This window comes from Bombus terrestris, chromosome 2 (genome assembly GCF_910591885.1).
Source record: "Bombus terrestris chromosome 2, iyBomTerr1.2, whole genome shotgun sequence".
Taxonomy (NCBI): domain Eukaryota; kingdom Metazoa; phylum Arthropoda; class Insecta; order Hymenoptera; family Apidae; genus Bombus; species Bombus terrestris.
Genome location: NC_063270.1, coordinates 18,954,797 through 18,979,383, shown reverse-complemented (window position 1 = coordinate 18,979,383; position 24,587 = coordinate 18,954,797). Strand labels below are relative to the sequence as shown.

The following is a 24,587-nucleotide window of genomic DNA, read 5'->3' as shown; positions in this document are numbered from 1 at the left end:
ATTATAATTTTAATGCTAACAATTTCAATATTAGTCGAATATCTTTTGAATAAAAATTCTCGATATCGACGGTCACATTAGGAATAATAACAGCGACGAGTTGAATACGCGTAGCAAACAATTTTGGTGAAAAGGTTGAAGACAGCCGATAGGATATTAGCATTATTTCCGCTGCTGGAGCAAGCAGGGGGAAGAAAGACGAAGGTGCGAGAGAGAAAGAATTACGGAAGGACACGGATAGCGTAACAGCGCCAGAATAATCGTCCCAGTGGCGTCTTTTAATCCGAACCGCCATACGAATCTATTTTTCGCCGGACAATCGCGCCAGAAATACCGGATTGGTCCCCCTTCGTGTTAATTCTGTTCTGGTGCTCACATGATCGCCACCGCTTGGTCTGTGCCGCGTATACATCGCGCGGATCCCGGCATTTTACCGTTTCTTTCATAAGAAACGGATAGATCGCCTCCTTACGATCGATCGAATCAGTGAAAACAAATTCTATTGAATTTTATTAATAACGGATAAAAAGCTTCCCTTATTTGATTTAATAACTTTTGTTAAATATCAAACAGATACAAAGGTGGTGTAAAAACAAACAAAAAAAAAAAAAAAAGCAAAAGGAAAAAGAAATGTAAAAAAGCAAAATTCAATTTTTAACACAATGGTCGACGTATGTCTGTATGTAAATTATCTTAATTTCGGTAATAAAAACTGGACAAGTTTTCAAACGTAAAATGATGTGGATGGAGGAGAAAATTGCCTAATTTAAAATGACAGCAAGTCTGCGAAGAAGTCTAGGAGACCTAGACAGTCGAAAATAACCAGAACTCGAAAATAAAATAATTAAATTAATGCTTTGCATCCGAGTGGGATATCGTATATCGAATCGTCTGGATGAGAGCATAGTCTAATAATAAACGTCTCTTAGATTAATGGCAATACAATTAGATAGGACTTGAAAAGCACCGCAGGAAATTCGATCGTACGCTTAAGAATCACCGCGTCGTGACACTACGTGACAACACTGATAATCATCGTCAAGAGCCCACGATCGAATGTCAATTAAATCAATTTACTAAAAACTCTTGCCTGCAAACGTCTCAATCTCGTGCAACTTTACGCAACGTAATCAATATCATCCTCTCTCTACAAAATATCCCTTAAACTTGACATCTTGCTTCTATTTCTCAGTATTTAAGTTCACGAAAATGGCTAATTTTGGTTTCTACATACTACTATCTATCTGTCTATTCATTTATTTCTATCGAAACGGAAGCACGATTAATCTGGAAAATGTTTAATCGATTCGATCGCGCTGTTGTTCGCCGGTGGATCGTTCGTTCTTTGAGCTTTCGAAATTATGGAAATGTGCAGAGAAGGCGCAACGAAACGATCGACGAAATCGGTGAAGCTCGGTCAGTCCTCGCCGGTTGTATTATAAAATGTGCGAATTATTTTTAGCGGAACACAAAAATATCGCAAGGTCGCTGGTACTTTTGCCCGTTCGTCGCGTGCGCCTTCTTCGAGAGCTTGCTGTTCGAAAAGCTCGTAGCTTTTCGTCGTGGAACCACCGGAGTCGCCACCGTGCAGACGCTACCAACTATTTGCCCGAAAGCTCGTCAGGTGGCATCCATGCTTGCAAGCTAAGAGGAATCACTAGCTTCTCTAATATCGGTTATCTCGGGCTGATCGAACAGATTCGACGTTTACTGGTCAATGGTTAAAGCAACGATCAACGATGATCGACATTAGAAACTGGCGATCTTCGATTTTTGTCGAAATATGACGATCGATATTGATAAAAATCGATATTAACTTTGCGTAAAGTAGCCGTAGCTTTTTAATAATTGAAGGAACAACGAGTTTCAAGTTGCCCATTTTGACATCTTTGGTAATTCAACATTTTTATGAAAGTCGAACGAGATGGAAGATGGAAGTGTTCCGTTACCACGTGTGGATAGTTTGGGAAGAAGAACCGTTCGTGTGTTGGTAAATAGCGTATCGCGCAACGATAATACACGAGAGGTTATTTTATTTTCGTAATAATTTAATGTAGAAAAATTAAAGCATTCGTTCGATAAGATTATCTTCTTAGCTACCGAATGGATTCTTTAAAGCACGTTTCTGCCTGACGATTTATCGAAATAAAGTTTATTTTACGTTAATCATGAAAAGGCATTAACCCGAAAGATTACGGAACAAAGTGCATAAAATAATAGAAAATATTACCGAAAAAGAATGAAATATTTGCAGTATCTGTGTAAATATTAAAAAAAAAAAAGAAAATTTAGATTCTCAAGATGTCACTGTTTCTATCACTTGTACAGAAGATCGCAAGCAACGGTAACGTTTCGTGTCATTAGCTTCGGTATTATGTCATGCAGTAACGTCAGTGCTATGTCATACACGAATTTAGAGCGCGTAAGCGTCTCAGGCTGCAGTGACACTTTTATTCAAACAACCGAGCGATAAATCTGAAAACGCAAGCCCGATTGTCAAAATATTTCCCCTATATTTTTCCCCTACCCAATTTTCATTCCCAATGATTTTACAAAAAAATAATCGCAATTTATCGCGCCTCGCAGAACCGTGCTCCGTCTGACCAACGACGTCTCGTTTCACTTGTCGACGCATCGATTCTGCTCCTCTAATCCGCGATAATTGCACGTAACTCGTCCGACACTTGGACGAACGAAACGTCTATACGAACGAAAGCGCCACGATCGAGGATGCAACGGAAATGGTGGATCTCTCTTAGACTCGGGGATAAGAGGCGTGGAATTTCGATGAAAATTTCTTGCAAGAACGACGAACAAAAGCGGCAGACTGGCCGTCGAAAATAGCCGAAACACCGGCTATTTTCAACATTGACACGAGAGATTTACCGGAGCGAGATGATTAATACGGAGGCACGAGAGAGCGGGGCTAATTAAGCCTCAAGGTTCTATCCCATTAAACGCATGGTGTCTCCACGCGAGTTTAATAATCGTCGTCGCGAACGGTTGCTCGCGTGTTACGCTCGTATGTACACGGTCTAGCCGGGAAGCCGTGCAAGAAACGTTCCGTGTCACGACACGTGTGCGTGGCAACCGATGTTCGTACCGTTCCAAGACCCTCTAATACGCGGAATAGATCCTAGAACGTAGGAGTCTGAACGGCGTTAGGCCTTTGGCCTTTCGTCGAGTATACCATATACATGTACTGAACGCTCGTACAAGGCTGGCTGATAGTCGCTCTTTCGATATTGTGTATGAAACACACACGAACGAAACTAATAATTTCGACTACCTGTAGTCGCGTTTACGCGCCACCACGATGATATAGGCGATCGTGGACGTAGGCGAAGTGGATTGAGATTATTTATGGATTATATGGTCCATCGTATGCCAGTTGGTCGGCTACCGGAACGAGAATCTTTGCCAAATACTACACGACGTGTACAGGTTGCACGTATGTGTATATTGATTTAGTATTCGATCTTATTGTACTTCGTCACGGGATTAGTAAGGATCACGAGAGTTGTAAAGCTGTACGTAGAAGATACTGTTACGGTACTGTACTATAGATCTGCATAGATCTACGTGTAGGTAGGTTATATTTTAAACAGGAAGGAATTCATCATTGTACATATCGTAACCGAAACTAAAATATTTGTTTACTGTTAGAAATAAATCAAGGCGATCGATATATAAAAAGAATTAAGAGAAATGTTTTTAAAGGTGAATCTTATAAAGGTTCGCGACAAAGAGGAAAATATCAAGTGGAAAATATGACGTGCGTTTTACAGGGATTCTTTACCAAGGACAACGAATCAACGAAAACACGTTGGTCGAGGTTTGCCTTTCAAGTTACGATTATTAACGCTTGACACGGACGATCGTTCGTAATTCGTTGTAAAGCAGATCAGACCAGCAAAGTAATTTCTACGTATACTTGCCGGCAAATGAAATCGCGAGATACTACCTTTTGCTGGTAGATAGCACGTACGATCGCATACTTGTTTACCTGCGTGCAAATGCGATTCTTGGAAGTACGAGTTTCGTATAATCTGTTCGATCCTTGAATTCGAAGAATGAAGTGAAATTACAGCGAAATTGAATGCTCGAAATCGCGTAAGAAGACTAGAACGAGAAAGGGTTACGTCCAGAAAAGAAAGAACTCGAAGACATCGTCTCTGTGCATACAAAATGTTTCTTGGGACAGGGCAATTCTTCTCGTTACGTTTACGATCGTTCGGCAAAAGAATTGTGCGAAAGCGTTCTCGCGAAGATTGCAATGATTCGTCGAGTCTCGTATATTACAGGGAATTAGCGAAAGCTTCGCGCTAACGTATCTAATTACTAGCCATGAACACGATGCACGCGTGTGCGTGTACGTGCGTAAAGGGAATGATGGATCGCGAATGTTGTGACCGTGTACGTTAAGGGAATGATGGATAACGAAAGAAAAATATTTAGATCGTTCGAAAATAGCCGTGGCCGGTTTTATTGAGCATCATCGTTCCCGCGTGTACCGAAGATCGAATCTAAAGCTGTTCGAAGGCTCCCGCGATGATAAATCTGCTTTTCGTTCACGAATCAAACGCGTTTTCCAGCCGTTTAATTTAGGCTACGTATACTACCACCAGCAATTTCTTTCCCCATCTTTTCTCTATATAAAGTTTGCTCGAAACGATAGGAACTTTGACAAATGTTTGGATTTATTCTAGGCAGACGAATGACAGCGAAAAGCGAAAAGTTTATGTAACGTAAGTTGCGTAACGCGATAGCGAAGGGACGATTTTTATTGCCGGAATCTGATGTACAAAGGAAAAGTTTGACGTACAATGATCTTTCAGGAAACGACGACGATAAAAATCTTTTCGATGAATCTAGCCTCGAGCGAATCGAAGAGAAAAATCCAATCGTTCTTCGTTAGAAAGTTCTCGCTCGTATCAGGTTATCGTTTAGGAATAAGTTTCGTTGGCCGTAAAATCAAATTGTTTTAATCGAAATAAAAATTCATTCCAGCCGATACGTTCTTCTCGCAATCGTATAAATATATTGATTTCGTTGCTAAAAAGTATTTATTTTCTTGCCGTTGCAGGACTGCTTGAACCGGTTTATATTCATCATGAAAAATAATCTAACAATCGCATATTTATATATTACGCTTCGAATGAAATAGAGTGTTATTGTTCAAACCGATGCAGAGAATAATAAACTGATGTATTTTCAAGAAAACATAGTAAACAAACCAAAGCAACTATCGATTATCGTTAAATTAAAAAACGATTGGAACAAAATACCGGCGATAAATAACATTATAAATGTATAACGTAAGCGTTATGTCGTCGAAATTATACTTGGTCGTTCTAGCGTGCGTTACGTATCCAATAATATACAATTACAGAAGATCTAAACCCAATCTGAGAAATAATCATTCGAAACGTTTAACAATGAAAATTCACGGAAATCATTTATTCGTGCTTGCCCTTTTGCTTCCACACGTATTATTTCAAAGTCGTGACGTAGGCGAGCATCTGTCAACTATGAAATTTTCCTTGACGTATAGCACGATCCGCTTAGATTATATACACCATACAAACATACAAACGCGTGGATTTCACGCGGCCGAGTACGTAGCCTCGTACGTATACGTACGAACACGCACGCGTACGACTCACGATAGCTGGCAGAAATCCATGGAAGCGATCCCTCTGGGTCTATGCACGAAATCGATGTACCATCTATTAACCTAAAATAAGAGTCTTTACGCATCGTGCGCGCTCGAGAACGAAGACCGACGATCGCCAGAGGATAATAACGTCGAATCGACCGTCCCTATACGATCCAATTTCAATTCTCTCGATCAATCCTGATTACGATGAATTTTACATTTGTCATAGTTTTCGATATGTGCTCTTTTTCTTCCTGTAGAAATGTACTTTCCACCGTATCATTCGATCGGTCTCTAGCTAACGCAACGTTTCCACCGTATTTTATCGTAGTCAGTTCGCTCGATCGTTTCGTTTTTCGTACTTTGTAACGTCCGTCGTACTTATTCGATCGCTTATTTAATCTATTCGCGTTATTATCCTTGCTTAAGAAATCGTAGAAAATCGTTTCTCCTGTGGGTTATCTTTCGTGTAAAAAAAAGAACAATGTCTACCAATAAGTGTAAGTGTACAAAATTTGTAGGTGGACGAGTTAAATTAATCGCGTACTTCGAACGCGATCGTCTGCGCGTTTACCCGTTCATCCATCGTATCATCCCTCTGTTCCAACAGCATTAAAATGCCGAGGGTGTGTTTCTCGTAACACGTGAAATTAAGCGAGAGATATATTTGAAAAGGACGGACGGAAGATAACATTGCGGCTCATTTCGAGCGTGCTAACACCACGCTGTCAATAAACGGCGAGTTACGAGCGAATCGATTTTCCCATTAGCCAATGGTGCATCCTCGTGAAAGGCAAGGACGAGATCGCGTGCTGGATGAGCTAGGGAATCGCCATGATCGATCGGTTGCACGAGGCCTACGAAACAACGACGACGACGACGACGACGACGACGACGACGACGACGACGACGACGACGACGACGACGACGATGTCGACGTCGACGTCGATGATTCGACGGTCGATGAATTATCGAACGCGTCAGTCTGCCTGACGTACTCAAGACGGCCCCGGGGAAAATCCCTGACGAAACGGTTTTAAATATATACGTAGACCCCACCCCGATCGCTGTCCGACTGTCGATCACGTTTCATCAACGGTTACAGAAACGGATATAAAATACGCGAGCTATCGTCGCGGATAGGCTCGCGGCCATCGGTTTAAAGTTTCCACCTCTGTTTCTTCTTCTTTTTTCTTATTCTTTTCGTCTCGCCTCGTATTTATAGATCGTTTTCGATGATACACTCGCGACACACGAATCGCGATACGAACGAAGACACATAATTCGCGACGGATCTTGCGATGTTGTAATCCAAAACCGGACGATGAATTCACCGCAGGCGGGCCAGCAACCACCATCTTGAAATAAATCGTGCACGAAGAACGCGCGATACCTCGATATTTTCACTTGCTCGAGATTTTTTGAGAATCGTAGAAGCTTTCTTTCGTTTCGTTTCGTTTCGTTTCGTTTCGACGAAGTGGCAAATGAGCCTTTATCGAGACTTTGATTTACGATCTACAAGCGAGTTTTACAGAAAGAACGGTTCACCACTGTCAAAGTGTCGCGGAGATTGAGAAATTGGAGGACAAAGTGGTAGGGGGAGAGAAACAACACATGTTGGTATTCTCTTTGTATCCTTCGTATAATTTCTGAATGACTTTGTTCTAAGGAAAGCGCGGAGGGCGGAGAAGGGTGGTCGAGGATCGAGTTGGGATACGCGTTAAGACGGTTCCAAACGTGCGTCGGGCATTGACCGAACACGTTGTGACGTGTAAATATCTTTCTAAATAGAAATTTAATTCTTAATAACAACGTTATCACGCGCGAATGCGACTGACGATTATATCGTCGTTTTACAAGAATGAAGAAAGAAATTGTGAAAATAATACCAGACAATGATACGATGCGCGTGAATATGTACCGAGAAATTTATTACGCGGAGAAATTGAATTCGACCGATTAATCGAATGTCGATTAAGAAACATGAATATATCGAACGATCAACGCATACATAGAGGTAACGGTAATCGAGAGAACTTTCATTATCCTGTTATTCGTAATCCTTGTTTAACTTGACGGTATTACGTTGAGACCGTAAACCATCGGACAAAAATTCTACTGGCTTGTTACATTTTCATAAATAAACTGCCGGGGTCGTGTAAACGGGCCCCGTGTATGCAAGACGATCAGTTTTATTTCGCTTGTACGTGCACCGCGGTGACCGAAGTTTTCAGCGCAGAACTACATTCAAGTTGGCAGATTTACGACGCCCGCGAGAATTATATCGAGATCCTACACAACCTCTGCAACGTATTATCGAATTCGCGTTTTCGTGATCATCAGAAATTCATAATAAATCTGCATCGATAACAGCAACACGTGGAAAAGAAAATGAAAAAGACCGACACGTCTCGCACTATTTTTAACTTACGAACAACGTAAAGTTAAAAAAATGGTAACTTCTCCTTTTATACCGATATTACTTGCACAATTTCTTTCTTTCGTTCGAGCCTTCCTTTCCTTAAAAGCAATCGGCAAAAGCAAACTTCCATCGAAATAATAAAGAAAAAAAAGCTGCACAAAGAGATACGTAAACTCACCGATAATGTGGTGGTACTTCTCGACGAACTGCGCGGTGCTTTGAATTCCCATGAGTGCCACGTCGATGTTGGAATACCAGGGTGCGGAATATCGTGGCTCCGACTCGACGCAACCAACACCTGACATCTGCTCGATTGTCACATTATTCCCGTACGGGATTTTACCACTGAACACTTTTCCGGCCACGGGGAACGCCGAGACCGCTTTAACGATCGGCGACTCGCTGTCTGACCACGCACCGGCTTCAACCACTTTCTCCACTGTATCTGAACCGAACCGGTGAGAGAAGGGGGATTCACACCGCAAGAAAAAAGAAGAAGAAAAAAAAGATCACCTCTCGAAGAACACTTTCGATCTGGCGCGCGCGCCTCGATCGTTCCAAATAGATGCACTTGTGTCAGGATCGTGAACGAATAAGAAACGAACCACGCGTGGAATACGCTTCACCGTCGTTGATTCTTGGCTTTCTCGATCGGCGATGCTTTTTTCAATCGGCCATCGTTCACCGCAGTTTCCTGTAATTCAAATATTTGTGGTCAGACACGATGCAACGCGATACTCCACCGTGCATACGATTTAGACGACTTTCGACCGCCGAACGGTATCAAACGGTGAGGAATCGGAGCGAATCGATTACGGTCGCGGATAAAATTACCGATAGATAAACGGAACCTATAAATTATCGCACGAGCCACCGATATCTCGAACATGTGAAATAAAAATACGGAATCGTGTAGGATTTATCAAAGCCGAAGATTATACGAGAGTCCTAAAGGAGCACGCGCAGACTCGCAGCACAGCGAGAATAGAACAATATACAAACGAGCGGACACACGCTGTGGCGTGTTCCGTGAAATTGACCAAGGCTAACATCCCGCTAACGATCAACGAAATCCTTTCAAACCGCGCGAAATCTCTGCTCGTCTTCGTGTAATTCGAACGCTCCGTAAAAAATACGTTGGCGCGAATTGATATAACGATTGATACGTCACGTGTGCGCTATAAACTTGACACAAATTGGAAAACTTGTTTTACGAATCATCTTTATGAGAAAGTCCTTTGTAGTGTTCTTTAAACGCTCGTTCAAATTAATCGGGTTAATTTAAGTCGCTCGAATTGAAGTAACTTTACTCCGACTTTGTATTCACGCGGCACGAGTTTACTCTTCGATTCGTTCGAATTTGGGCAACTTGCCTTCGAATGGAACAAAACTTCGTAAACTTCGTTAACGAGAAACGACGTATCGTTACATCGAAGGATGGTTTTTAATATTTCCTTGAAAAACTACTGTCCTTTGGATCGTGTCACGTTTAAAAATAAAGGTGTGATATATTCATCTAAACAAAGGAGACGCGGCGGGAGACGCATTTCGCGAAAAACACGCTTGCGCGTTTAATGAAGTGCTACTGGAAACATTGCCCCTTTGATCGCCCATTTGCATCGACCATGCCTTTGTGTACAAACTCGCGCCGCTCTAATATCGCCTCGCGTTAATGTACAAGTCGGAGGAGGCTTTCGCAAGAACCAGCCTTCCTCGTCTTTCGTGAATTTATCGTCTCACTTTCTCCTTATTTCCTGTCCGTGTTGGGTAGTGCGACTCGTTCTTTCGCTATAAGCATTGTCTTAAAATACCATACACGTTCGACGAACGATACCGGTGGCCTGGCTCGTGAGAACGATTTTTCGAACATCTTCACTGCCAACTCGAATATTATGGAACTCGGTTCATCCGAACCTGCCACGAACTATTTGTATAATAGTAGTTTGCCGATTCTTTCTATCGGCAACGACATTTCGTTTAAACGAATTTCGCGTTCGGATAATTGTTTTTACCAATGGAATTCGAATAGACGTATGTATATCTACCATAACTGTTCTCAACCAGAGCTCGCATTTCGATAAATAGACTCGCTGGATCAGTTCTTACAATAAATGAAATTCCGTTTCGTGAAATTCCGAATGCGATTCTACTAGGTACGATCTCTTTCGACTACAGTTCACATTCCGTTAAATAAATCCACTAGATAAACCTTCGTCCGAATTAACGGTGTCCGGACAAATAGAATTGTTACAGCAACGATCGTGGTACACCTTGGTCACTTTAAATCGAGTCACTTTCCCAACGATCCGTTCGAACCCGGTTCTATCCGAGACACTGATTACCTCCTATTTTTACTGTTGCGTTCGGTACGCGTTCCTTCGTAGCTGACACGGGAGTATCCTTTCAAGGAAATCACCTTCTCTGCAACCGTGTATCGTATGCACAGCGAGCACAGGTAGCCGCGTAACGCGACGCGCTGTCAAACGCGACTACGCGATACACCCGCGTACCCGTGAACTCTATAACAAATCATTCGCGTGGAACCCGTGTGAATCGGTGACGATTATATCGCCGCCGGACACGACCGACCGGCACCACGTGTCACCTGGCACACAAACACGAGCACACGCTCGGTCGGATTTAACTTCAACTTGTATTTCGTTCTCTCTGTATCGTTGTGTCGTGTACGAACCGTTTACTTTACCGTGTTCTTTCGTCGTACGGTAATTATTATCGGCCGAGAAGCGAAATATCGGTTGGATCGAAGATAGAAGAGAAGATCGTTGCACTAGCAGCGGCGCGCGACACGTACAGCAACGAGGACGCTCGGTTAACGCGTCCGGTTTTCTCTGAGCTCGCGCGCGAGTCGGAACAACGACGACACAACTGGTACGGTGACGACAAGTGGCCGGACGACGAAGACTACGACGACGACGACGGTTGTTGCGAGGACGGTGCACGATCAACGACTGCTGAAAAGGAGAGCGCGCACCGACTGGTTGGACCGATAGGCATTGGCAGAGCGCTGGGACTCTCGCGAGCTTATTTTAAAACCGCTGTCCTTCCAACTCGGGCGACCGTCCTGCGGCACACGCTCGTAAACGACGCGCACGAGCGCCGATATCGTGTAATCGGGCTTCTTGGCAGACCGTGGCAAGTGTCAACCGAGAACTGTCGCCGGTTTCCATGGAAGAAACTTCCCGGCCGCTAGCTGGAACGTTTTCTCCTTTTACCGTGCTCGTGGCGAGTAAAGGATGACGCGTTATAACGGAGCCGGGGGGAGTTCAACCCTGAGGAACGATCGAGTTTCGCGAAACAGGCTCGTTAGGTAGCGAAACGCGTGCTCACGACTGGCTTCCTTTTTCCTTTCTATTTTATTAACTTTAGATGTTTGTTTTCCTCATTCGTGTAGGAAAAAAAAAGGTTGTGTATTTCGATCGATAATTTATGACGGGTTGGTATCGTTGACATTTCGTTTTTGCAAAATACCACGTGTTAGGTGTTCCGAACGTTGCATGTATGTAGTTGCTAGATCGATACGTCCGAGTTAAACAAAAAAATTGATCGATGTGAAAAAATTGTTGACGAGACGATCGATCGAACGATGAAAATGAAAATGATACTTTGCTTCTGTGGCCGAGTGTACGATTCTTCTCTATATGTAGTAACTTAATTTTAGAATTTGACGATGATTTCGTGTATGATGTTATCCTATTATACAATAGTCGCAAGTTTATCGAAGTTTAATATCGATTGTTCGATAATAAGATAGAATCAACGACGTGCTCATTTCCGTTTTCATTGGAAATTTATTTAGAGGAATAATGTAATTCTAGACGAAAGTTATACGATGCTAGATGATCGTGTATGTAAAGGACACAAAAAATGTAAAATTGCTGGCAAATACAGATTTCTGAAAAATTGTATGCGAAACTACGCATCCGGCATACGTAACGAACACGATATTCGTTAAACGATACACGATTGTTTATTGATCGTTCTATATCAATTGTTTTGACCAACGCGGTAGTCGATTGGAAATAAAACTAACGACCTACATCTACGTGTTGCACGATAACGAGTCACTGGTCGAACCCTGTACCGATTACTGTGTCATCGGGTTTCTTGGCAGACCTCGGATTCACGCGACGAAACGCGATGAGTGTCAAGATGACGATGGCCGCGTGATTCTACAAACTACGAGCGATTTCGGAATCGTTTACTTGCAACTAAAAGGCAATGAACGAAAGCCACCAAACTTCTTCTAGAGAAACAAGAAAGTGATTCAACTTTTTTTCGCGAAAAATCACTCGTTTCGATGAGAGAAGAGAAATAAAAGATTATTTAACGTTATTTCAAATTTTCCGCATGAAAAGAGTTTCTCCTTTCTTTACTATTATGAAAAGACACGAAACATGGATCGCTATCATTCGCAAACATTTTCCTACGTCTTTTATATACTTGGAATGTTCATCGATATGCATCGAAAAGAGTTTATAGATTATGAAATCGATTCTTTTATCGAAATTGTAAAATCTATGTTTATATTTAGGAGGAACCTACGGATATAAGTCAATCTGTTCGCAACATGTTCGATTATTTCCTTTAAATCTGCTATCGATGCATCGATATCTATACGATCTATCCGTCGCCTACTATTACGATATTTCACCAGGCAATTGTATAACGTGTATACGTGTATATGTATGTATATGTCATACGTAAAGCATATATCAGACGACAAACGTTGGCCAATCACAATGGCACAAGCGAGTAACAAACAGCGATATCTACGTTTATCCATCGCGATTAAGCTCAGCTGTCTAGCGAGCAACATTAACGAGTGACTTTGATTCGTCATGGAAATACTTGCGTTACACATGGTGATTGCATTTAAACGTCCATATTTAGAAACAGTCTAATTATAATGAGAATATAGAAATAGCGTTCTATAATCGAGTTTGCCGTTTGCTACGCTGGCTACGCGTTATCTCGCGTAAACTGGCAGCACGGTTAGGCGAGCTTTTTGGCAGACGTTAAGCGCGACGGAAGACGCGCGAAGCGTCAACCTGTCGGCGAATGCTAGAGGGATCGAAACGGAAAATGTCACGACTGTATAAATAACGAAACACCTCGTGTGTCTATACGCGTTGACGAAGAACGCACGAGCAAACCCGTTTTCCTTTCCCTTGCTTATCCTTTATTTTCCTTACTTTCCTGCGCGAAGGAACGCGATGGATTATCGTCAAGCATCATCGCGCTAACTAGCAGGTTGTTAACGAGGATTTTGGCAAGTCCGTTTGTAACGCGATCCCGGTCGATTTGTCGACAGACGCACGCCTAATTAAATTGAAAAATTGTGCGACTTTGCGTAGAATATGCAGCGTTGCAGCCGTTAATTAAGCGAGTTGCACATTCTGTTTTCGGTATTTAACTTGTTCCCTTTTGAAGCAACGATGCTGCGTTTTTCTGACGATAGTTTGTAGACGAAGAATGGAACAACGAGAAATCGGATAAGTAAGTCGAAGAATCGATTATGCATTGGAAGGGAATCTTTCGACGCCCCAGTAGTTCTCTATTAATCGAGTCTTGTGCTTTGAAACGTTTCTACAACGATATCTTCGTGGCTGGAAAGTGGGCACAGCGCGAATAATAAGGTAATTTTGTCGTCTTATTATCGAGGATCCGAACAAAACTTGAAACGATATCGAAAGATGACGTTGATCGATGTAACGAGGCAAATACCTTTCATCTGACTGACTTTAGTCTCTCGAGTATTACGACGAGTAACGAAATTTATATGATCCAGAAATACAACCGTAATAATAATAATAATAATAATAATAATTTAATGTCCCAAGAAACAAGGATTTGAGAAAGAGATAAACTTTAGCAGACCCTAATATCGATGATAATTTAAAACGTACGGATTAAGCTCGGTTGTCTTTGGTTCGTGGCTCTTCAAAATTCATAGAATCTATCTAAAATTAAAAACCCTAACCAACTGTTCAAGATAAACGATCGTCTCGTGGAAACGAGCCACGTTCGAAGATCGATCCTCCGTTTTCTCTAACCGGAATCTTATTTCACGTGACTTTGATCATTGTTGGAATAATCGCGACACGCCGGGACAATAACCCTAGTTCCACGAGAACACGTTATTCGTCGAACAATGTTCGTTCACCGAATAATGGCCCATTTGAAAGGAAGAGATTTCGAAAGGGAGTTTGCATACAGTCGCGCCTATGCTTGATCTTGGATGTTCCTCGAAATCCAAAAATGCTACACCGGCATCGAACTCGTATTCCAGGGATTTTGAACCGGCTTACATCGGTGTCCTCACACCTACCGAGTAGTGTTTCCTCGAACAAAGAAACTGAATCAGTTCGCTAGTCGCAAGAAACGCGACGAAATTCGAAGATATTTTGTGAAACGGTGAACGTTCCAAACGATCGTGCGAAAAGCGAGAATCGTTCCTGAAAATTAACTTGCTCGATGAAGTTAGGATTACTTGGAAGAAAAGCTCGGTGATATTACGGAAACTAAAAATTCGAAATAGATTCCGAGAAGTATGTTGTTGGTTAAGAAAAGATAACCGAGTTATATCGCGCGTGTGTGTATTAAATATCTAAATTACCGCTAAATAAATTGAAAAGTTGATAAACAAATTGCAAATACTTGTACTTGCTTCTTTATATATAATACGATCGTATTATTTCGTCGTATTTATCTCAAGCGCGATCTTGATGATCGTTCGTCAACACTTTCATAATGTTCTAGGAATCATTTCAGTTCGTTGTCCCAATAAGGGCGGTACGTGCCAAGAATATCTAACACTACTTTCTACGGAGGCAGTTGTTCTGCCATGTTAGTGGCAGGTCCTAGAATAATGTTGCCATAATGTAACCGAGACACCGGCCTTAAAAACCTGACTACCCTTTCTTACCGTTTTACTATATAAAGATATTTAGGAAGGAAACCGTGATAAAAAGAATATGAAATGTCCGTGTCCAGCGCACGGACATATTATTCGTAACACGATGTTTCGTTGTTGCGAAGAGAAATGCACGTTGCGAGTCATTATTAGCGGGAAAAATTGGATCGAAGGGGAGAAGAGAGTTTGAAAGACTGACGTTTACGCGCATGAATCTCTGTACTGAAAACACGAAAGAAACACGGTTGAAAAACAGAAATCACGACGAATTAATTTGACGGCACGATCGCCCCTAACGATACGAAGTAGTCACTTTACGTTCAGAGAAAAGGCCGCGGCTGATCCTCGGTACTTTACGCGGAACGGAAATTTTCACCATCGGATCACGTTCTCGATTCTCTGGCGAGGCCCGGCGTCCCTCTAAATCAAACGATATTAAACAAGCGTCGTGTTCAAACCCGACGACAAATTCGAGAACATCGGTGTAAACGTTTTACTGGGAGAAACAAACGGTAATTCTTATCCTAAATAACGATAATAGCAGCGATTCGTCTTGATGATCGGTACGAGGTGAAGAAGAGAGAGAAATTGTGAAACACGAGAAATTAATAATCCAAAGTTCGGAAATTTCTTTCCTGCTCTAACTCGCTGTGTTAGTTGATATTTACAAAACCATTGTATAAAATATTTCTAATCTATCTTCCTAGTCCAATATTATGGTTTTTTGCTTTTGTACCATTTACGCTAAGAATACATCGTACGATCTGCCCTTTCCTTTTCTCATAATCAACCTAAAACTCTCTCGTATCTATCGTTAAACGCTGCCGATAGAAAAAGAGTAGCACGAACCAACTAACAAATTAAAAAGAAACGAAGAAGCGATCGTAAAATCGCGATAGAACCGTCCGAGTAATCCGACCAATCCATAAACCAACATGACTAACAAACGATTCTCCAAGCTGACTAATCAACAAAATTTGCCCACTAAACGTTTACGAAAACAAATTAGAGGAATAAGCAAGAGGAATAAATCGCTTAACTCTCCAGCAGTGATAAAACCATCGAGGAAGAAGGACGCGTAACGACGTCGTTAAGAAGGCTGAAGAAAAAGGGCGGCCTTGGCGTGCACAAGCTTTGCCACTGTGGCCGTAATTTCTCGCGCTTTGTACGAAAGGGGAATCTGGCAGTCTGGTTCCGCGAACCTCCGTCGCGAATTCCCTTCTCCGGTGAGTCCCCTTCGAACGCGGATTATTTTTGCCGGTGGCGGCAGTGTCGCGCGGACACGATGCCGGTCGAAAGTCAAAACACGGGGGTCCACTCTATATCAAACGTTTAATTGGCTGCTACGTCGCCGGACAGGAATGTGAACGTCGGTATAAATTTAATGAGACTCGCCTGACTCCTCCCGTTACCCCCGTTGTCCGCGTGTAAAACGCGAATGATTTTTAATTTAACGTCGCACCCGCCCAATTTGTCTCCCTGGAGCAACGTGTACGAGCAACGAAGTCTTCGATCGAAGGGTGAAACGACACAACGAGAAAGTACAAGTTGCCTAAAATAAAATAAAAACGAATATGTAAATCGGGGAAGACAGTCGATCAGAATTGTTTCCTCCTCGAACGCGATTTTTTATTTAACGCAACAGCCGCGCAATCTGTCTTCGTAGAGCGCGAAATCTTTGATGAAATCCGAAATGATAGGACAGGCGACCGATGGTCAGCTGAAAAATACCAGCTGCGAAAAGGTGAGTCGACAAGTTTGCGAGGATCGTTTACCTCTTTGCGATCGCTCGTGCTCTTTAGTATTATTCCTCTTCGAGTATATAAAAGATAATATTTGGTGGTTGAAAGGAGGACAGAGGCACTGATGCACTAATGAATGCTAATGGGTTTGGAGCTATTTTGATGGAGTTGGTCTGCTTCCTGCTGCGGAGAGATGAGTAGGCGACAGTCGACCGGACCACTATCCGTCTTGTTTCTATACGATTTTAGTTTTCCAATTGCACGGATTTCTGGAAGATGCGTCACGTCTGATTAACGACGCCCTCGTACTTGGAATACGGTCCTTCTCTAGCGTACCACGACCTCCCGTCGATCCGCTCTGAATCACCCCTTTCGCTCTCGATATAGATACGAGAGGCAGTTATGTAAGCGAACTAACCCTTTATTTCGTCCGAAGGACGAATCTGTTTAATACGTTTACGGTATTAACGAAAGATCAGTGTCGGAGAAATCTGTCGATAGGTTAATTTATCGAATAACGTACATAGAGAGAGAAGAACGTACGAAATATTTAGTTTCATAATAGATGTTCATTTTGATGAACAGGAGGAAAGAATTCGTGGGAAGAATGCGAAGAAAAGACACGAAACGCGGCGCTTCGGGGTTAAAAGCCCCGGAGAACAAGTAGAAAATAATACACGGATTAATTCGAAGCAAGCTGCAGCGGGTCTCTTTGTCAGCGAGTTCTTTCGAGTCGGACGGCGTTCTCCATGCCAGTCCATCGACTCTTTTTTCCCTTGTGCTTGAGTCACACCGTAGCACTCGGGAACGCGGCACTTCAAAAAGCGAATAAACGAAAAGCGAGTAACTTAATGTCAGTAACGCCACGTTTCTCCGCCACTTCGTGTTCTCCACGTGCGCTTTTGGTCAGATCTTCGTTGTTGCCTGGTCGTCTTTATCCGACAGCAATAATTCTTTCCACTAAGAAATTTACGGTCCGGCTCTTGTCAACGATTTTTATCGGCCATGTACGCGCCGGTGTCGTCGTACGCGCCCTGTTATTTCTTTACTTTTCACACCCTTTTCCTTCGGTCTGTCTTTTCGAGCTTGCAAACCGCGAAATTAAGCCACGGAACGAAGAGGCACAGTTTGCCGATAAATTATCGTTGCTGGCGTCTGAATTTCATCTTTCTTTCGTATTATAAACTTCTACTTTTACTACTTGCTTGTAGTATAAGGTTTTCGCAAGAAAGTTTTCGTTTTCCTGTTTGTAGGAAAAATTCTTTGTCGTCCAGTGACATCGTATTTTATGTCTGTAATTACGTTTATAAGTAATTACGGATATCCGATTATCGCTACCTCTAATCGCTAAATTAAGGGAAAACACTCGACTACACGGACGAGGTTGTCAAAGAGGAATAGAATGTAAAATCGAAAGGGCTCGTAGCGATCATTAAGGAAAGAAAAGAAGCTAGAAAATCGATATGGACGTTGAAAGCGATTACATTTTCGGTGTAAAATGTAAATTTTCAGGTCTCTGTGGGGACGCTTAAACGAATATAATTCGACTCGTCGACCTGAATTACGCTTACGAACGTAACAATTTGCAATGGAAAGAGGACACCTTCTTACGAAAGAGGAAATAAAGTCTGCTCCGTTAAATACGCATTCTTAAATTCCTTCGATCACTGAATGTAGATGAATATAAATAATACTCTTAATAATGATAATAAATCTTAAATCGTAAGATCATGAGACAAGATCCTAGACGTTAAAACACGGGACCGATAAGAGATCGATCGAGACCGAAACTTTTCGTAAAACTTGGAATCGTGGCGTAATCAGAGGAAAAGTAGGAAGTGTTTGGAACAAAATCAGAATCACGGGGTGGCATTCGTAGGATCATGTTCATCGTCGACCTCGAAGCGTATCGCATTGGCTAACTGTCGGTGTACGACGAACCGAAGAGTTAGTATTCGTTCGTGGACGAACAACGACGTCACGGTTCTATTCCTGGCCGCGTGGACGCAGCGATATCTTTAGAGCAACCATCGGTAGTACAGTCCGTTTCCGAGCTTTCCTTCCTACGGGACCAACGGTTTTGCCAGAAAGATGAACGAAGACGACAAGGATGATTCGTTTCGACCGATTATTTCGTCGTCTGGCCGTTCGATAGCCTGTGACATCGTCGTTTCGCTAAATCGAAACGGGAGATGCATTGGTTACATCATCCGAAGATCGAAAATTTGTTAAATTAACGTCGAATATTATTTCTGAGGTGTTGTTCCGATTTAACGTCTCCTCGGAACTTATAGAAACAGAAACGTTAAAACGCTCGATACATTTGTATAGGTGAAAAATAACATACGAGTCGCGAGAAAGATGCGAACGAATAGTTTTATATTAATTCTTCGAATTAATTTATAACGAGAGCAATTTATACGGAGGCTAGGATCAAAGGAAAGCTTAAGGTATCCCGATGAGGCAAGTTGTATGTCACTGTCTCACGGGCAGAATGAGTCCCGTGATTCGAACGGAATCCATTCGTTTGTCTGTCCCCGGGACGGAGAAGACAGCGCGGATTCCGGAAGCAGAGTGACCGAACTTTCGAATTGATGTATCTCTAAATAAAGCGAGCACGACTTTGGTTGTACCGTCGATTGAAGTCGGTAGCCTATGTCTAGAGTCTACATTGAACTATCTGTTGGTCTTGGAGCCGAGCCAATCGCGATAGAAAAGGTAGGGGTGAGAATAAGATTAATGCCACGCAGCCGTCTCTAATGTACAAAATAATCGTAATTAAAGAGGAATTTCGTAAAAAGGAAAATATCGATATCAAGTATCTGACGTCGGGACGATATAAGAGAGAAGAGACGTTAACGAGAAGAAAGATTCTCGAATAGAGTCGTCCGTAAGACGAAAGAACATGGAAGAATATCTTTTTCCTTTTTTTTCTTTTTTCGATGTGATTCAGTCAGACTGAAATATTGACCTGGAAAATGGATAACTTCTATTGAAAGTGGCACTACGCCAAACACAATAATCTTAAACGAACGGTGCCATGTTGTGTGGCATCTTTGTTTGCGATTGCACGTAAACGCGTGAACAGTATCGTAGTCTACGACTATTTATTGGGCAAAGTTTATTTGCACAGCGGACGTTGCAACTTAAAATCGCACGCGCCGACACCGTTCTCCAGACGGGAGTTGTACGACCGCTGTGGCCGTTTGTTTGAACTGGCAAAATTAGTGAACTTTCGGGTCGCTAACTGTTACGACGTTCGGCAACGATGAAAACGTCTGAATGTCGCCAATGGTTCCCCTTCACTGGCAGAACTTTGCCGCTTAACCCATCGAATTCTGTCAACTTTGTCCGTAAATTTTCCGCCGATCGACATCGACCAAAACATGTACCATAAAACTACGATGATTAAGATAAAACCATTAGTCAACGAAACACACACGCAGATACAAATGACGGACTAACGTTTAATCATTCGGCGTTTCGATAATCTCTGAAAGAAATTCTAGTAAGCGAATATACACAAGATATGGGGGTTAATCATAGACGACTGGTGACCGAACGAAGATGTAAGTGGAACCGAACATCGTCACGATGAAACAATTATTCTGTATTAATACTATCTACGATCTTTCTAATTGCTGATCATAAATTTCAGCAATTTCCATTTGAGTTTACCTTCGAAATTCGAACTAGTAAAGCAACGGATGATACTTTTTACGGGATGGCCTGGTACAAAAAGATTCGACGCGAAATTTAATTATAACACGCGTGACTCACAAAGTATATAACCTTTCATCGAAATTAGACCGATATGAAAAATGTGAGATATAAAAAGTCTATAATAAACGATCGATTCGAAAATAAAATCACCGCTGGAAAATAAGAGGTGAACGCGCTATGGCCCAATATCTTACGACGTATAAAAAGGATTACACGTGGCCTTCGACCAGGTACAAACGTAAGGTAACTTCGCTGAGCGAATATGCTTCTTGCAAATGCCATGATCGTCCGCGAGAGATAAAGCCCCTTGTACGTTGCGGGGACGATTACGACTGGAGTCGCACGGGTCCCATGGGGCGGCTTCTGGACCCAAAGCTTTATCCTGCAAAAACGGGACCGCATCCGGAAACCGAAGCCACGAGATTCGATCAACCAGCCACCTACATGAGAAAGGTAAACCAATAATGGTGTAAATCGGCTTACAATTGCATTACGTCGAGACGCTCGTTTCAGTTGGAAGAGAAACATCCTAATCTCTATGGAGTTCTACGGAGTACTCCTATCGACGAAGTAATTAAACGCGTTGACGAAGATCGACTGAAGACAACGTACCAGTTGGATTATTCCGACAAAGGTAAGTTTTATGAAAACGCAACCAACGATATACGCGTATAATTTCGGAGAACATAATTGTCGATCGAGATAAAAAATGTAAAAACTCTGATCCAGTTAAAGAATTTTGTAAAATATCTTTTAAATAATTCGAAAGTCTATATACCTGGTACATTTTATTTTATTTGCTAACGACGCACTGTTCATTACTTTCGGTGTTGTCGGAAAACAAATTTTCTGAATCATCGTTCGATATTACAACAGCCGCGCCAATGGAGGATATCTCTATGGGGGCTCCCTGTGATATCAGGCAAGAAGAAGCAAAGGACATAGACTGTCGACCCTCCGCTCGAGCTAAGCTATTGAAAGTATCTGGTCGAGATGACGGAGACAAAATAGGAAAGAGGCGGTCGAAGAAAGTGGCCGGGGCTGAAGACGAATTGCAGGAAACGCGATTACTTCCATGGCGATCGGAATACCAAGATACTATCAATAAACTAGGTCAATCGATTCTAAAATATAAAATTCATCAAAAACACGATAGCGCACCAGCTTGGGCGGCAGCTGCCTTCTAGAAATTAATTGTATCGCTGTGTTCAATAAACGATATTCCATCCGGATCCAGTTCTCAAATACGTTTAACGTGATCGCCAGAAAATACTTGCGGAAAAGAATTTATTTCCATTTTTTCACTGCTACTATCGCCAATACGTATAAAAAAAAAAAAAAATAAAGAACGTTCTTGTTTCAAAGAAATACGTAATGTCCCTTTCCTCGTTGAAATAAATAATATTCAAATATTCGAAGACATTCGGAAATATCTAAAACCTTGAAGTTGCTCGAGGAACTCAGTCAGCCTACTCGCAGTATGGAAGACAGACAAATTACGTAGAACTAGAAAATAATATAGTACATCAAATTCTGTGTAATAATGCACAAAAGCGCTATGCATCTGTCGACAACGTGTTTCGCAGAATAAATTAAAATAGCAACTTTCTCTTCGAATCGTGTTCGCAACAAACTATCCAACGAGTAATCTTCCTCCTTTAATAACCTACATCTGCTGTGACTTATGAATTTTCTTCGAAACTAATATTATCGTAATTATTTTCTTTTTTTTTCTTTTTTATCATATATTTCTTTATTTTTATCTTCTTTGTTTCTATCGTATATTTCTCTTATTATTATTATATATACAAATGTGTGTGCGTTTATTTATTTATTAATTATACCGTGTAATATTATGTAACGCTATAATTGAAGGTACGTTCAAAGCGAGATGGACAATCATCGGGAAACATCGTCGCATAGAGAAATACACCATAATTTGCCACGTTATAGTAGTTCGAACGCTTATCAAGAGGCTTACAACAGTGAGCACGATATCCGATTACCAGAAGAGAGATCTTCCGTGGAAAGTGTCTCCGAGATCGAGGAACCTGGCATTAATAAAAACAACGTATGATTAAACGGCGTTTATTTTAGCATCGTTGCGTATTTATAAATCGAATTATATGACGTAAGAACGCGAGACATTGTAAGTGCCAAAAATGAAATTTTTGGAATTGTACAGGCGAGTGGTTTTCCCTTCTGTTTATTTGTGCAATTAAGTAGAAATTGAACAGGAAATTGGATTTCTACGATTTCAGTGTTCTTGTTATCCCTGCGTTAAGCATGGACCGACAATTTTTGATCTGTGAATCGACCTATGAATCGAAAAGAAATTACGATTCGTTTAAACGTGCGGTGGGAATTTTTATTCGAAGCTTCTGTCCATTGCAATTTCACCAGGCGGGTATTGTTTCGTATAGATATATAATCCATACCCAAATGAACCGGTTTACGGCAAAGTGTTGCCAAAGAGTAACCACGCCACGCTTCGTGAGAGATACCGACGATTCAACGATTACTCGGAGCTGAATATGCCAGAGGCGGTAACCGCGATGCAAAAATTACAAAGGCTGAAGGAGCTGCAGATGAAACGGGACATTAGCGAAAGATACTACTCGCAAGAAATCAAACGATTGATCGGCGAATATTATTTCGGCCCGAGAACTGCCTCGCCGTCCTCCAAGTTCACCACCGGAACGTTGCAAAGTTCCAGTTTTCATCCATCTTCGGGAGGTCGGTTGAAAAACGTATGTAAAGTATCATCGAGAGACGAATTACTATTTAGACGTAAAATATTTTATACGTATAACATTTTACATAAAAAAACTTGTTGCTCGATAACATGTCCAACTAAATTCTGATCCGTTAACTGAGTCGTTGCTTAACTATGAACCTCTATAATTATGAGATTAAAAATGAAGAGTAAAGACGATTTGTTTCAGGTCGTGGATCTTAGCGTTTCTACATCTATATCCGAAAGGTTAATAAGTTAACAACGAAATAAAATTTCCACTGTGGTTAAGAGTATTTTTTAAACGTAGCGTTCGACAGAATGGAAATATTAAAATATATGTTAATCGTATTTGATCGATCGATATCTGACCGACTGCATCGTAATTGTCTGGCGATTCAGAATCTCGAGCCATGTGGCACGATGACGACGATCACACGGTTGGACTGTGGGTGTATTCAGGAGACGACGAGGCCAATTTTTACGACGGCAAGGGGCCGCGTTCAAAGGAGGAAATGCAATCTATCTCAAGATGAGAAGCTTTTGAAGTTGACTTCGTTGAACCCCCAGGAACACTTGTTTTCGTCGTTGGAGCAACCTAAGGATACGTATCGCGAGAAAATGAAGAAACGATTTTCCCTGGACTCGCGAATGTGCCCGAAGATCTCTCCTGCCGGCGATCAGGAGTTTGAGACGGAAAACGAGAAGAAAAACAAGGAACCGGAACAAAAAATATCCGAACATATTTCGAGAACAACGTCCCCTCAACGAAAATTTAGCGATACATCGGCGACTTCTTATTAAAATGCAAATTTATTTTCAACTTAAACGTACTGTATTTCGTGTATAATTAATAACGATATGTCGTCCTGATACGTATACTTTTATTAGCGATGAAAATTGTCATATCAATTACTCTCGTTTCGAGCATCATGAAATTACCCGAAAGTATTTAATAAACGTGAACTCTTTGAACCGAATCGTTTGTATCGGATATCAGATTGGTAGAACGAGTAGGCGAGTCAGTTTCGATAAATCACCAGTGAATTATACAAAGCTTAATACGTCTATGAACGTTTGAAACGACTAAATCGACGAAATAATTCCCAAATTTCAAGATGAACGATTTAAGATTAACGACCGATTCCGTGATCGCGCACATCGGTATCACGTTTTTAAATGCTATATTACATTACGCGCTTTACAGAGCTGTCATTGCCGCGATCATGCTGATCAAAGAAACGATACTTTGGCTGTTCCGGAAGGTGATGAAATTTCGTAATACTAGAACCGACGAATCGATTCAGTCCCCATTGCCATGTAACGTTTAGTCGCTGTTTTTTTTTTTTTTTTTCGCGAAGAAATTTCTGCTA

The 24,587-nt window shown here is 41.7% G+C and overlaps 2 protein-coding genes across 2 annotated transcripts; both read left to right on the top strand.

The window, feature by feature from the left end:
• Positions 1-9,723: 9,723 nt before the first annotated feature.
• On the top strand, positions 9,724-21,797 carry LOC100648702. The gene is made up of 4 exons (XM_003394047.3): positions 9,724-20,326; positions 20,416-20,933; positions 20,994-21,114; positions 21,357-21,797. The coding sequence occupies exons 2-4, from the start codon at positions 20,658-20,660 to the stop codon at positions 21,665-21,667; spliced, it is 708 nt and encodes a 235-aa protein (XP_003394095.1). The 5' UTR covers positions 9,724-20,326; positions 20,416-20,657; the 3' UTR covers positions 21,668-21,797.
• A 151-nt stretch (positions 21,798-21,948) lies between these two features.
• On the top strand, positions 21,949-24,515 carry LOC100648590. Its single transcript, XM_048410923.1, has 3 exons — positions 21,949-22,551; positions 22,904-23,230; positions 23,617-24,515. The coding sequence occupies exons 1-3, from the start codon at positions 22,372-22,374 to the stop codon at positions 24,016-24,018; spliced, it is 909 nt and encodes a 302-aa protein (XP_048266880.1). The 5' UTR covers positions 21,949-22,371; the 3' UTR covers positions 24,019-24,515.
• The last annotated feature ends 72 nt before the right edge of the window (positions 24,516-24,587 follow it).